We start from the raw sequence: 14488 nt of genomic DNA on the forward strand, positions 1-14488 counted from the left end.
TCCCTAGAAACCGAAGAGCGTAAGCCTTCCTGAGAACTCAACTTCTTAACTATTCTGTGTGAACTGAGTTCCATAGAAACACCCTTGACATATTTCTGGGGAATTTCCTACGCTAGAAGAAGGAGCTCTTATGACCTAGAGCTGTTCTGAACTATCCATGTGAGTGTCAATAGCCACTTTGTGGTCTCAGGAGACAGGGTAAGTGGGAAGGGCCTTGAACAGTTGTCTTGGCTAGAAGACTTTGTGAGAGAGAAGCAAACAGCTAATATTTTGATTATATCTTCTCCCCCGAGGTTTATTCATTGGAGTTTCCTTAAGTAAGGTCTTTTATCCCCTCATAGTACACACAGTGATAACATTGCCATTTGTCAGGCACTCTGCTAGATGCTTCCTAAGCCTTTTATCTCCTTCATGCTCCCAGCAACCTCCATGATCTACTAGCTCCAGAGAGGGTGAGGGACTTGCAATGGCGTTATACAACCAGAGCACCATCAAAAGTCCTCTACAGATGTAGATGTCATTGAGCTTGTCAGTCCATTCTTCAATATAAAGATGCTTCGCCAGTATGGATCCCTCTTAAATTCTGTTAGAGAAAATGAGTTTGCCTGAACTGGCAAAAATGTAAATGAAAGGGGCGCCTGGGTGGCTCAGTTGGTTAAGCGTCTGCCTTCGGCTCAGGTCATAATCCCAGCATCTTGGGATCGAGTCCCACATTGGCTCCCTGCTCAGTAGGGAGTCTGCTTCTCCCTCTGCCTGCCACTCTGCCTGCCTGTACTCTCTCTCTGACAAATAAATAAATAAAATCTTTAAAAAAAAAAAAAGGAAATGAAAATACTGTGTTCCTAATTTTTCCACCTAGCTCTAAACTCAGCTTGGTAACTAAATATTGGGGGAGGATTTTATTGTAGATTGAAAGTCAGGAATCCTGAGTTTTTTTTTTTTTAATTGTTTTTCCATTTTATCCTTGAATGATATATTCAGATTTTTTTTGGTTAATATTCTTCTTTATAAATAATTGGTAAATCCAATGAAGTAGAAGGCTAAGGAGAAGAAAAGAAGTGAACGGTGGAAGTTTTAAACAAGAACAGGAAGGTTAGCCTGGAATTAACATGTTCACATAGTTTGTTCTAAAACCAGAAATCCAGTGAATCAGTAAATATAAAAATTTTGCTGAGGTTCCACCTGTCACTCATCATTACTAACCCATCCACAAGTTCCATTAATTGCAGTTGGTTTACCAATCAGGAAACTTGATTCCATAAAAAGGCACAGAACAGCTACTTTATAGACCTTGACCCCAATTCTGAGAGACAGTGACGTGGAGCTACGTTAGAGAAGACACTTCTTAGACAGCAACAAGTGGTTAAAGTTGGCTGTGGAGTCTAGAGAAGCTTGAATAAAGCAAAGACAAAAGAGCACAGCTGGTGATCAAACCACTTTTTTCAGATTACAAAATTGAAACAGCAAATGGTATTGCTGTGTTGCTGTTTTTTATTTATTCTCACTTCAATACCCTTTTTTATTCTGGAAGAAGCTTTCCTTGGATCTTCTTAGATTAAAGCTGTCGAAGAAACCAAACTAACACTAACCAACTGCCAGATTACCTCCTGTAAGTAGAATTTCTCTTTTGGAGAGAGAGAATGAGTTAGGAGTGTTTGATTACTATAGAGGATCCTTTATCCAAATACATAGGGCACATCAATGGAAAGTCAAGTAGGAAAAGAAAAGAATATAATTGCTTTTATTTTTATGCTTTAATAATAAGTCATACATATAGATATAGATATCTATATATCTATATATATCATTTGAGTTTGACATCTTCCCTGGAGCAGGCTTTTGGTAAGCCGGAGGGCTTACCAGAATTAGTTTGAGTTTGTGCCTATGGTATATGTTTGCACATTAATCCACCAGCTTTGTACCTTCCTATTCATATACTATTGAGCAAGCCTTGCCTAGGATTCCATTACAAGAAATCCATTGTCCACTGACAATGAAAAGAAGTAGATTCTATTCCTCCTCTATTTCCTAGTATATTTGAATGTGAAATTTATCCTACAAAGATGACACTTCAAAACAGGTGCGTAGTTTGAAAGGTGTTCTAAAGATTTATACAAATGAATTATTGGGCCAGCGATTTGTGTGAAGAGATTTGATTACATGTCTTCATTTAGCAGGTGTCTCTGACTGGTAATGAGGTACCTGAACAGTTAGGAAACTGTGGGTCTTAAAAACTGTTGATGGGAAGAATATGTGAAAATAAATCAAGGATACTCTAGGGTACAGATCTTAAGTAGCTTGTGGTGCTAAGATCTTGTGTTTTAAACTGACCTTTAGGAGCTCTTAGGTGGTTCAGTCGGTTAAGCATCGGCCTTCGGCTCAGGTCATGATCTCAGAGTCCTGGGGTCAGGCCCCATGTTGGGCTCCCTGCTCAGCGGGGAGTCTGCTTCTCCCTCTGTGGCGCCTCCAGCTCATGCTCACTCTCTCTGTCTCTTTCAAATAAATAAATAAAAACAAACAAACTGACCTATACATGTCTTCTTATGCCCAAAATGAAAAATGATAATTGTTCAGTCCCCCTTTTAGGTTTTAGCCTTGAGGCTCCTTGGGGAAAGACTGTATGTCTGGTTCATCTCTGTATCTCCCTCAGTCTTTTACACCAGAAGACACTGCAAATAATCACTGAATTGATGGCCAGGATTCAGGTTGATAATGTGAAATGAAGTTATTCTTTATGGTTTTCTTTTGCTATAATCACTTTCCAAACCCTATTGGAAGAGAACAAATTGTGACTTCTACTTGAGTGTCTTCATGAGGATGTATTCTGTCTTCCTGGCTGGCAAAAGTCTTTTTATTCTTACTTTGCTGCACTTGCCTAGCTCAAAAACTGTAACCTATCATCACTCAGATACCAGGGATCTCTCCATTCTACCCCAATTCTTTAACTGAAAACTGCTGCCCCCTTACCATTTTTCCCATCATTGAAATTTTATGGGTGCTGTCGTGTTGATTATTTTTGTGTGTTGTTTTTTATTCTTTGCTATAAAAACTTTATGGACAAAGAGGCTATTATATATGTTCTTTATGTCCATGGTATTAATAATACCAGATTGTCAAGCTCTGTAATTACGAAGTAATTTAGTGTCTGCCATGAAAGTTATTTACATTCACAGTTGAACTTTGATTCTCCCTTACTGATGCTTTGCCTTGTCCTTTACTAGAAATGCAAGCCTGTTTCTTGAGCTTGCTTTCATAGAATCATGAGATGGGAGATTGAAGAGGGGGAGATAGATGGCTGAATAATTGTGCTTTTAAGTTATATATGACTCCCTGGATCTATATAGATTTCCTGTCTAAGGTATGCCTCTTCTCCACCTCTTAGTAATGTTGCCATATTACCTTGTTTGTTTCCTTCATCACACTAATCACACCATGAAATTGCTCTGTTTGTTTTCTTGTTTTTCTTTCCGTGAGTCGCCTTGTTTATCTTACTCACTGAATTACTAGCTTTTAACTCAAGAGTTTGGCACATAGTAGGAGCTTAATATTCATTGATAGAATGAGAGGCACACTCAGCTTATGAACATGAATACCTACTTGAAATTTCTTTTTTATTTTCTTTTTCTTCTTCACCATCTTTTTTTTTTTTTTTTTAAAGTAGACTCTGCACCCAGCATGGAGCCAAACTCAGGGCTTGAACTCACAACCCTGAGATCAAAACCTGAGCTGAGATCAAGAGTCAGAAGCTTAACCAACTGAGCCACCCAGGCATTCCCCCCTACTGGGAATTTCTAAAGCCCTCTTTCCTCCACAAATTAGAGTCAAGGGACACGTAAAGAGAATCCACCAACACCTGCCTTTCCACCCTCCTCAACTTTCCACTCCGCACCCCCACACCAGCTACAGGCATTTTTGCTGCTTCGTTTTTGTCCCAGATGGACTTTGCAATAAAGCAGTGATGTGATAGTAAAGACATAAGGCTGAATATGCAGTTGTCTGGACTTAATTTAATAGAGAACATTCAATTTATACCTTGTTTTCAGTGTTCTTAGCTCTAATGCTGAACTGGGTTTGAAATTGTATCTTCTGAGCACACTGTTTGCCCAGGGCAGTAATAGACCTTTCCTTCAAGTTTAAATTAGCCAAAGGTTGGTTGTCCTGTATGTGAAAATGTATTCTTAATATCTTGATTGAACACAGGCCATCCAGTTAGGTGAATTATTTGAAGCACTTGCTTTTTAGCTCCTGACATTTACGATTAGAAAGCCTTAGAGAAGTTAAATTTCATTAACGGCATCAATTTGTCCTCTATTACAAATTGTCTGTTTCCTACAATGCAAAGAAACTACTTTTCTTGTCCTTACCTTAGATTTATATTTGAACATTGGCCACATCTGTTAAAGGAACGACTTTGCAGAATAAGGTTTATGTCTCTGAAACCCTAGGTGCAAATCCCTTGTACCACTGTCTCCGAAGGTAATCCCTGCTGGATGAAATCCCACATAAATAAATAATTAATCAGGAATCAAAATTTTAGAGGCACCTGCCTGGCTCAGTTGGTAGAACATGTGACTCTTGATCTCGGGGTCATGAGTTCAAGCCCCATGTTGGGCATAGAGCTTATTTAATTTTTTTTTTCAAAAAGAATCAAGGTTGTATACTGTGAACTTATATATATATATATAATTCTTTTTCTTAAAAGAATCTTCTGCTGACTCAACTTTTCCTGGAAACCTGGACCATTCCCACCATAAAGAGATAAGCCACATGGCTCACAACACTACAACAGTACCTTCTCACCATCATCACCCAACCACTTCAGCCTCCCACTCCCATGGCGGGGGAATGGGCGACATGATGATGGTGAGTGCCACAGGAGAGGCTGCCCTTTTACACCCACTTGGGTAATAGAAATAATCGAGTTTCAGGACTGGCAGGTTATTATCTTTAAAGGTCAGTTTACCCGTGAGGAAAAGCACAGATAGACTCAAACAAGACAAGTGATTTGCCCAAGATCATGCAGCAGGTTAATTTCAGAGTCACACCAGAACCAGGATTTCTAGGCCTCTGCTGTATTCCTTTCAGAATTGACCCTTTTCTGAATTAAGTTCTGGTTTACATGCTTTTTATAGAAAAGATAGTACACTTACCATGATGAGCACTGAGGAATGTATAGAATTGTCGAATCACTAGATTGTGTACCTGAAACTTATATAACACTCATGTTGACTATACTGGAATGAAAATTAAAAAGAGAGAGAGAAAAGGTTGGGTTTGGGAAGGAAGTAAGGGAGAGTACTTGTGGAGCATGTCTGCTGTAGGAATGCTGAGATGAAGGAGAAAGCCTCCTACTTCAGTGAATGTCTCTTAATATCCCAATCTGACCCTTTGAAATGCTCTCAGCTTCTTTATGTGAAATTCTCATGTAGAATCTTCAGTCCTCTCTGACTGACTTGTTATGGTTTACCGGCAGCATATGACCTTCTACTTCGGCTTCAAGAATGTGGAGCTATTGTTTTCTGGTTTGGTCATCAATACAGCTGGAGGTGAGTAAGCCGCCCTCGTCAGGTGGTATTCAGGGGGGCCACTCACATGAGAGACAGTGACAAAGAATCAGGAAACCCAGCACCTCTTCCTCCCGTAAGTACTGAATAGTTATGGTTATGATACGTAATCATTTTCCTCTTAACCTACCCAGAAGGTAAGGATACACAATGCTACAGTAAACCTCTCTTACAGTTCTACAGTAAACCTCTCTTAAATAACATGTATATGTTATGGGGGGCCTGGGTGGCTCAGTGAGTTAAGCATCTAACCCTTGATCTCAACTCAGGTCTTGATCTCAGGGTTGTGAGTTCAAGTCCTGCCTTGGGCTCCATGCTGGGTATGGAACCTACTTTAAAAAAAAAAAAATTAAATAAATAAATAAATAATAATAAGATGCGTGTGTTTTAGAGTTTCTGGAAAATAATTTAGATACCAGATAGGAGTCTTTCGCAATCCGTTTCCTTTCATCCTTTTTCTGAGTGCTTCCTTATTTGGTAAGTTATTGATCCTGGATATAAGACTGTAGTCAAGTTAAAATGACATAAGAAGCATTTTGGGCAAACAGACCACAAAATAACCCTGGGTAGAAAACTGTTGATCAAGTACAATCCTTCCATTTTACAGAGAAATTAAGACTCAAATACTGAAATGATTAGCCCTAAATCACAGAGTGTTGCTGTGTCAGAGGTTGGACAGGGACCTAGACTTTCTAGATCTGCCCTCTCCAGTGCTCTTTCTAGCATACCATACTGGTCTACCTCTTTCCTGATTCTTGGCATGGCTCATCTTACTGTCAGGCCTACTTTTGGGATAACCAATACCCATTTTTATGTGTCTGTAATGATAAGTGAGCCTGCCTTAAGTTCAAATTGCACAAGCTCCATTGTCAGTTGGACTGTTTTAAGGATCAGGTCTATCTTTGGGGCCACAAAATCAATTTGGGGAAAGAGGGGGGCATATAGTTCATGTAGTGTGTTAAATCAGCAGTTTGCATATATTTGTAGGATTACCAACACTTCACTTTCTAAGTGAAAGACTTAGAACTGAAATGTCTGAGGGCGCCTGAGTGGTGCAGTCAGTTAAGCGTCCAACTCTTGATTTTGGCTCAGTTCATGATCTCAGAGTCCTAGGACTGAGCACTGTGTTGGGCTTCGCTCTCAGCATGGAGTCGGCTTGAAGATTCTCTCTCCTTCCCCCTGACTACTCCCCACTCCTGCTCGTGCTCTTTCTCTCTCTCAAATAAAAATAAATAAATCTTAAAAAAAAAAAGAACTGGAATGTCTGTTCAAGAAATAGCACTTTATTTTTTCTTTAATTTTATTTTAATTCTAGTTAGCTAACAGTGTTGTATTGGTTTCAGGTATACAGTGTAGTGATTTAACAATTCCATGAGTTACCCAGTGCTGGTCACAAGTGACCTCCTTAATCCCATCACCTATTTCACCCATACACACACAACCCCCCAACCATCAGTGTGTTCTCTATATTTAAGTGTTTCCTGATTTTTCTCTCCCTTTTTTTTTTCCCCTTTGCTCAAGGAAATAGTTAACACTTTAAAATGGTGTTTTATTCCCCTTTTGCATATTCTACATTGTGTCATAACAAGCCAATTTATGACGCCAGGTAGCCAGACCTGAAGGTGATTATTGTTCAGATGATTTTTTGTGTTATAATCAGAAAATGAGTATGCTCTCCAGTGGAGACAACGGTTTTCACTAACACCATCTTCACTCTTCTGTCTGGCTGCCTGTGCAAGTAGAAACGTAGCAATATAATGTATTCCGAAATTGAGAGTAGCCCTCTTCTGTGTTGTCTCTCTAGCTTGGACAATAAACCAACTAGTGACTTCGCACATGTGACCATACCACCATCTTTTCCTTCCCCACTTAGAAATGGCTGGAGCTTTCGTGGCAGTGTTTTTACTAGCCATGTTCTATGAAGGACTCAAGATAGCCCGAGAGAGCCTGCTGCGCAAGTCACAAGTCAGCATCCGCTATAATTCCATGCCTGTCCCAGGACCAAATGGAACCATCCTCATGGAGACACACAAAACTGTTGGGTAAGAAGACTGAACGGATCCAGACGGAAGTTCTGGAGGGCTGGATGAGTTAAGCACCAAAGCAGCTATTTATTGGTAATAGCCCTCTTGTTGAGTTAGTAGTGATTCTGTATGATCTTGGTGAAAACCGTCTCTGGAGGCTTGGGTTGTGGATCCTAAGCAGGCCAAAGGAGGAATGATAGGAACCCTCCTGAGCTCGAACATTTATTCTGAATTGTAAGCTTGGTCACTGTGGAAGCAGGTAAGGAGTTTATATTTTAAAATATTTGCCGAAATTGAAAAAGGAAAAAAAATTTTATCAAAATAATAATACGCACATTAAAAGAAATTCAGGTCAGGGTATAGAAGAATGGCAGAATCCAGTTGATTATTTTCTATAAAAAATTGCATCCCCCAGCTCTATTTTCATTTTGTTTACAGTATAAGATGTACAGATATCTGTATTCTGTCAATGCAAGCATTTGGATGACTGCTAGTTTTCTAAACTATTGGAATAGTTTGGAAAATTAGATTGGCAGATGCTTTTTGGGATTTTTTAAAAAAACTAACATATAATGTATATTTGCTTCAGGGGTACAGGTCTGTGAATCATCAGGCTTACACAATTCACAGCACTCACCATAGCATATACCCTGCCCAATGTCCATAACCCGCCACCCGCTTTTTGGGATTCTTGAGTTTTAATAGAAATGTAGGTCTTAAACTGAATTGTAGTTCAAGCAATCCTATGGACCAGTGTGCTCCTTTCAAGTAACCACAGTGTTGTTTATTCCCATTGTAACTCATGAGCTCATTGAGGCCCAAACGTGTGACTTACTGGAGGTGACAGAACTAGCGAGCGGTGAGAGGCTAGCCAAGGTTCCTGACCCCTGGTTAAGTACTTTGTTTTGTACCCCCCAACCTTCAGTTCTCTTTCCATTCTTTAGAATACGAATGTTGCCAAGGTGGAAGTCCTGAACATGTTCAAATAAGTAGGGGAGGGTTTAGGGCTTTCCTTTTAGAAGCCAAGGAAGAGTTAAGTTAGGAGATTCGTCCTCCTTCCTCTCCTCTCCTCCCAAAGGGGGTTCCTCCTGCTGATATTGAACCATATCTGGCCAATACTTATTATCCAGGCAGCTCTATCATGTTTCATTTCCAGGGACCGTAAACAACATACATAACACACAAGTAGCCATGAGTTGCCGGGATGGCTGTGAAGGAGTCTGGTTCAAGCTGAGCTCCTGACCACAGCTGCTCCCTCTTTCTCCCGATCTGCAGAGCTGCCTGAGCACTCCTAAGGGTCCCTGATGGTTGTGTCCCTGTTTACTCTCCAGGCAACAGATGCTGAGCTTTCCTCACCTCCTGCAAACAGTGCTGCATATCATCCAAGTGGTCATCAGCTACTTCCTCATGCTCATCTTCATGACCTACAACGGCTACCTCTGCATTGCGGTAGCAGCCGGGGCCGGCACTGGGTACTTCCTCTTCAGCTGGAAGAAGGCAGTGGTCGTGGACATCACAGAGCATTGCCATTAATGTTAAACTCTATGGTGCGGCCTTATCGATGGCAGTGGGAAGCAGTTCAAGACTGAAAGACATGATTCCTACTCGAGTCTTCCCTTCTCGCTCCTTATCTCCTTACACACACATACACACACATCCCTGCCCAACAGAGGTTTAGCCTACAGTCTCTGAGCTAAAGTGATAACCTCCCTGTTTCTTTTTAATGAGCTGAGATTCCCTCAGGAGGTGTCCTCCCTCCCCCATCATCCTAGATCCAAATTATATGTTCTTGTCCAAGCCAGGTAGCTTTCTGTTCAGTGACTTGATCACCTGCTTCCTTTTGAGTCTCCTGTTTTATTTGGAGAATAGACAGAATGTGAATTTGGTGGGTTTTTTCCTAGGCCAGTGGTGGAGAGAGATTCACTTCAGCTAGGATTGATGGCAACTGAGGGAAATTTTGTCCAACTAAGCCCAGAACCCAAACTTAACATTGAAAAGTGAGTCCCAGTGTTTGTATGCAAGGAGTATGAAGTACATTGTGCCTTTTGGTGTGATGTGTGGTACCGAAATCTTGGTAGTTTGCAGAAGGGTGGTTTGAGACTAAATATGGGCCTGGAGCTTGCAAAAGTATGTGTACATTCTTGGGTGGCTGACTCATCAGCTTGTGTTCCTACTTAACATTTTGATCAGAATGAACTTGTCAATCAAAAAAAGAAATGACAATCAATTTGAGACAAATAGAAATAGATATTTTAAAATAAAACCATTGATATTTTACTTTTGGTACCTTGGATTATCGCAGCTGAATGAAGCAAAAGAGTGTGAATTGTTTTCTTTTGTTACTGTCTTCACATGTTGGCCTCTAAACCAGTGGTTTTCAAACCTTAGCCTGCATCAGAATCACATGGAGGGCTTGTTAAAACACTAGTTTCTGGGCCTCAACCCAGAGCCCCGAAATTGGCATTTCTAACAAGTTCCAGGTGATGTTCCTGCTGATGGCCGGGGGACCACCCTTTGAGAATCTCTGCTTTAAACTAAAGAAGTGTCACCAGGTGAGGTGAGCTACTTGGTACTGGGCACAGGAATTTGAGTGGACGATTGGTAGGGGGTATGTCTAAGCTTCACTTGTGTACTAAATGCTGCTGGTCAATACTTAATCATTCCACAAACATACTCAGCTCCAGGTTTGTGTACGTGTGCCCAGGGCCTGTGCCCAAAGTAACTTTTATCAGTACGTATGAAATCACTAGTCTTTAATTTTAAAGGTCTGTGGTTTCTTGGAAGTAGCTGGAAGATTGAGGAAGACCTTTGATCTGCAGTATAAAATCAGCCAGTCATGGGTCAGAAGGGCAGAAGCCCAGCCCTCCCTTTGGAGAGGTTTAGGGTATGGTCTGCTGATGACCAGATTTTCCTCAGGGCCCAGCATCCATGTCTACACCAAGCAGATCCTCGTCCTCTCCGTGACTGTCTTTGTTACTCTTGGGGGTTTCGATAGATCACATGTGGCCAAAACCTCTTTTTCTCAACGAAGAACCATACTGGATTTTTACTCTGTTCTGTTACGAGTTTACACTACAGTCTGGTCCCCAGTCCAGACGACCTGTGTGAAGTGACTCTTCCCGTATTAGTCTGTTAATCCTGCCCTCCTTGGTGCTAGACTCCAATTGTGCCTCAGGGCAGAGGACACAACACACAACTATTCTGTTGGCCTCTGTTGTGGTTTTGGAGTTTGTACGTTCTCTGTGGGTGCCAGTTAAATATTGGAGAGCAAGGAATGTGTACTTCCGTGGCTTTAAACCAAGAGAAGGTTACGAGCTTACCAGATCAGGGGTAAAATCTGAGAACCAACATTTAGAGATTTGTGCTTTTCTCTCATTCCAACCCCTTGTGGGGCTGCTACTTCGCATGAGCGCGGTGCATGACGGGTAGTGACAGAGTCCAACATGAAGGTGTAAAGTCCCAGTTATTATCTCAGAAGCCAAGGAATAATAAAACCGTGCGAAATAAAAGAAGACTCGATGGAATAGTGACCCTGGTGCTTGCTTTCTAGAAATCTTGGCCAGAGCTGCTATAAAATAACCTTTCAGAAACAGGACCTTATCAGTAAGGTAAGAAAAATCAAGGCCAGTTAAGACAAAATGCTGTGAATTTGAAACTCAATGGAGAAACATCAGTCTGGGATAGGTTTTCACTGTTTATGATAGAGTGTCACAAAAAACCTGAATTCCAGTTCTTAGATTACATTGCCAAAGGAAAAAGTTATGAAGGAGAAAAAATTTAAAGCTTAAATTCCATCTTTCTTGAGCTCTTGGATTGTGATAATTATCTCATTGACTTTCATTTCTGTATCCCTGTTGATTTGGAATTTAGTGCCTGACTTCTTTGTTCTTTTGGATCCAAAATCTTTTCCTCCTTCGCTGTTCACATGTCTTAGAAGCCTGTATCCCCATTTCTTTGGTCCCTTATTCTGCTTTCCTTTCCCTTTCTTTCAGTTTAATCCCATGTGTCTAGTATATGAACTCTCCCTAGCCCTCCTGAGGCAGTGGAGATAGATACCAACCAGAAGTTGTGAAACTTAGTAGAGACCTGACGCACCCTTCGGGGAGAAATTGTCCTGTTGGAATTGCTAGAAGGCTGGTAAAGGGCTACCTACTGGTACCATCCGCAGAGTCACAGAATCTTAACTGCTATCTCCAATCTATGTTGGAGGAACACTCAGCCCCTCATTGCCCACAAATGGGGAATCCTCTGTGTCCACCAGGGAATTATAAATTAGGGTTTCTTCACTACTTCTATGGTAGGGCTGTCGGGAATTCTATTTCAGACTGTTGAGGCTCTGGGCTTGGGCTCTAGCCACAAGGGGTTTCTTATAAGGAGCTGGAAGGGGAGGGGGCAGGGGTTACACGTTCATGTCATTTCATTTTGATCCTGCTCTCCCCAGCTGCTTCTTTCAGAAGATACATCTAAAGATACAAAGTCTGCATTTGATATAATGCCTTAATCACTGAGTCTACAATTCATGTTGACCGTTTTAGATTGTAAGCTCCTGGAGAGCAGTATTGCTGTAGTAGGAATATTTTAACAGTGTCATATGTAACAGAACAAAATAAATATTTTGATTTTGTGATTCTACGCATGTCTTTCTACCTAGAGTGATAGTAGAATAAGTGGTCTCTTCATTGGCCATTACCATCATTTTTTTTTTTTTAAAGATCTTATTTATTTATTTATTTGATGGAGAGATACAGTGAGCAAGAGAGAGAGCACAAGCAGGGGGAGCAGCAGGCTTTCTGCTGAGCAGGAAGCCCGATGTGGGGCTCGATCCCATGAAGACAGACACTTAATGATTGAGCCAACCAGACACCCCAACCATCGATTTTTAAGATGTCAGTCTTTAAAGTGGCAAGATCCCTTTATGTTTTCATCTCACTCTCCTCTTATTATACTTAAAATGACAAGCTTGGGGCACCTGGGTGGCTCAGTTGGTTGAGTGTCTGACTTTTGGTTTCAGCTCAGGTCATGATCTGAGGGGTCATGGATCAAGCCCAGGTGTGGGGCTCTGTGTTAAGTGGGGAGTCTACTTGAAGATTGTCTCTCCCTCTCCCTCTGCTCACTCTCTTTCTCCTTCAAATAAATAAATCTTGAGAAAATATAAAAAATGACAAGCAGAAAATTCCTGCCCACGGGTCCTGTCCCCATGCTTTAATAAAACCACCTTTTTGTACCAAAAATAAATGAATAAGTAAAAATAAAAATGATATGCTAGGGGGCCCGGGGTGGCTCAATCTAAGTACCTGCCTTCGGCTCAGGTCATGATCCTGGATTGAGCCCCGCATCTGGCTGCCTGCTCAGCAGAGAGCCTGCTTCTCCCTCTCCCTCTGCTGTCCACCCCGCCCCCCGCTTGTTCTTTCTCTCTGTCAAATAAATAAAATCTAAAAAAAAAAAGACAATTTTTTTTAAAAATGGTAAATTAGTACTGCCAGATCTACATGACCTTTCACACAGGAGTCAAGGGTCTTCATGAAGCGGCCAATCTCTTAGTATACCAAGGATTCCTGAATTTACAAGCTAACCCATCATATCATACAATCCCTTCTGTGGTTATGCTGTCAGGAAAGAGGCTCTGAATTGGACTTCTAGGGATCTCCACTGCCAAGCCTCGAGATGAGCATTGGCCCTGTCTGTCCCTTCAGTAATGCCAGAATGCTGGTGTTATTTGCCCCTCCTACTGGCCCCCAGAAGACATCTTACTATCCAGTACCATTCCTATTCTCCTCCATAGTGTAGTATGATGAACAGGGACTTTGGAGTCAAGCATGTCCGGGTTCGAATCCTGGCTCCCCCGCTTATCAGAAGTGTAACCTTGGGCAAGTGATTTTAATAATCCCTAAACCTTAGTGTTCTCATTTATAAAAACGCAATAATAATAAAAAAAACCGCAATGATAGTACCATTTTCAACTTAGGACCAATATATATGAAGCACCTAGCACTTAACAGGCAACCAAACCATAGTAACTTTTTGATTATTTTTCCTCCAGCTTTCAGGAAACTAAAGGTAAGCTCTTCTGGATGCGTTCAGTACCTCTTCACAAGCACTTGACGATCTTCTAGACATGCACCCTACAACCTAAGGAATAAGAGAACCCATGCACGTAATTTCAGTTGTGTCTGAAAGGATTTATAGCTGTCATAGGTAGTAGATAAGGGCAACAAATAAGCCCTTATCTAATCTGGCGAATGTCTCATCCTTTATAATTAAAATAGTAAGATAAAATTTCCTGAGAACTGAAACAGCATCCTCTCCCTCCACTCCTGTGAACCCCACTTTCTAGACCCCGGGGCGGGGGGGGGGGGACTGGGAAATCGGTGTAGCAATAAAGTTTAGAAATTTGGGTTCAGAGATCAGTATGCTTGGGTTCAAGTCTCAGCTCTATCCCTTAATCAGCTGAGCATCTAGTACTCTCCTCATAGGAGTTAAAGACTGAGACAGTCAGCAGACAGCACTCAGTATGGTGCCTCCATACAGAGCCCTCTGAGTGTTGGCCAATCAGGAGGGAAGCGAAATTCAGGAGGCACAATGTTCTCATGCTTCTGTGCCCATGTGCTGGGAAGCCAGTGAGAGCTTAAGGCAGAGGTTTGTTTCTCCCGTTTTTTTGCCCTTCCATAATGGCCTTTGTGGGCTTCAAGGTGATATTACTCAGTTTTCCTATCTAGAGCTTGACTTGCTGTCTTCAAGACCGTAAAATAACAAAATTGAAGGTCCTAGATCAGACTGGAAGAATAAAGATTTTTTAAGAATAGTTACAGTAAGAATAGAAACTATATATTCTCCTTTCCCTGCCTCTCTCGCATTCTTTTTATTTTTTTAAAGATTTTATCCATCTTCGAAGAGAGTGAG

The 14488-nt window shown here is 41.2% G+C and overlaps 1 protein-coding gene across 1 annotated transcript in view; it reads left to right on the top strand.

Annotated features, from left to right (window-relative positions):
- Positions 1–12220, top strand: part of SLC31A1 (solute carrier family 31 member 1) — a 39919-nt gene extending 27699 nt beyond the window's left edge. Inside the window, exons 3-6 of the mRNA XM_080820411.1 lie at positions 4703–4863; positions 5474–5546; positions 7438–7606; positions 8920–12220. Of these exons, the coding sequence (XP_080676537.1) occupies positions 4768–4863; positions 5474–5546; positions 7438–7606; positions 8920–9121 (540 nt within the window). The 5' untranslated portion in view covers positions 4703–4767 and the 3' untranslated portion in view covers positions 9122–12220. The remainder of the gene's footprint in view (positions 1–4702; positions 4864–5473; positions 5547–7437; positions 7607–8919) is intronic.
- Positions 12221–14488: the final 2268 nt, after the last annotated feature.

The sequence above is a fragment of the Martes martes genome (genome assembly GCF_963455335.1).
Source record: "Martes martes genome assembly, chromosome: 12".
Taxonomy (NCBI): domain Eukaryota; kingdom Metazoa; phylum Chordata; class Mammalia; order Carnivora; family Mustelidae; genus Martes; species Martes martes.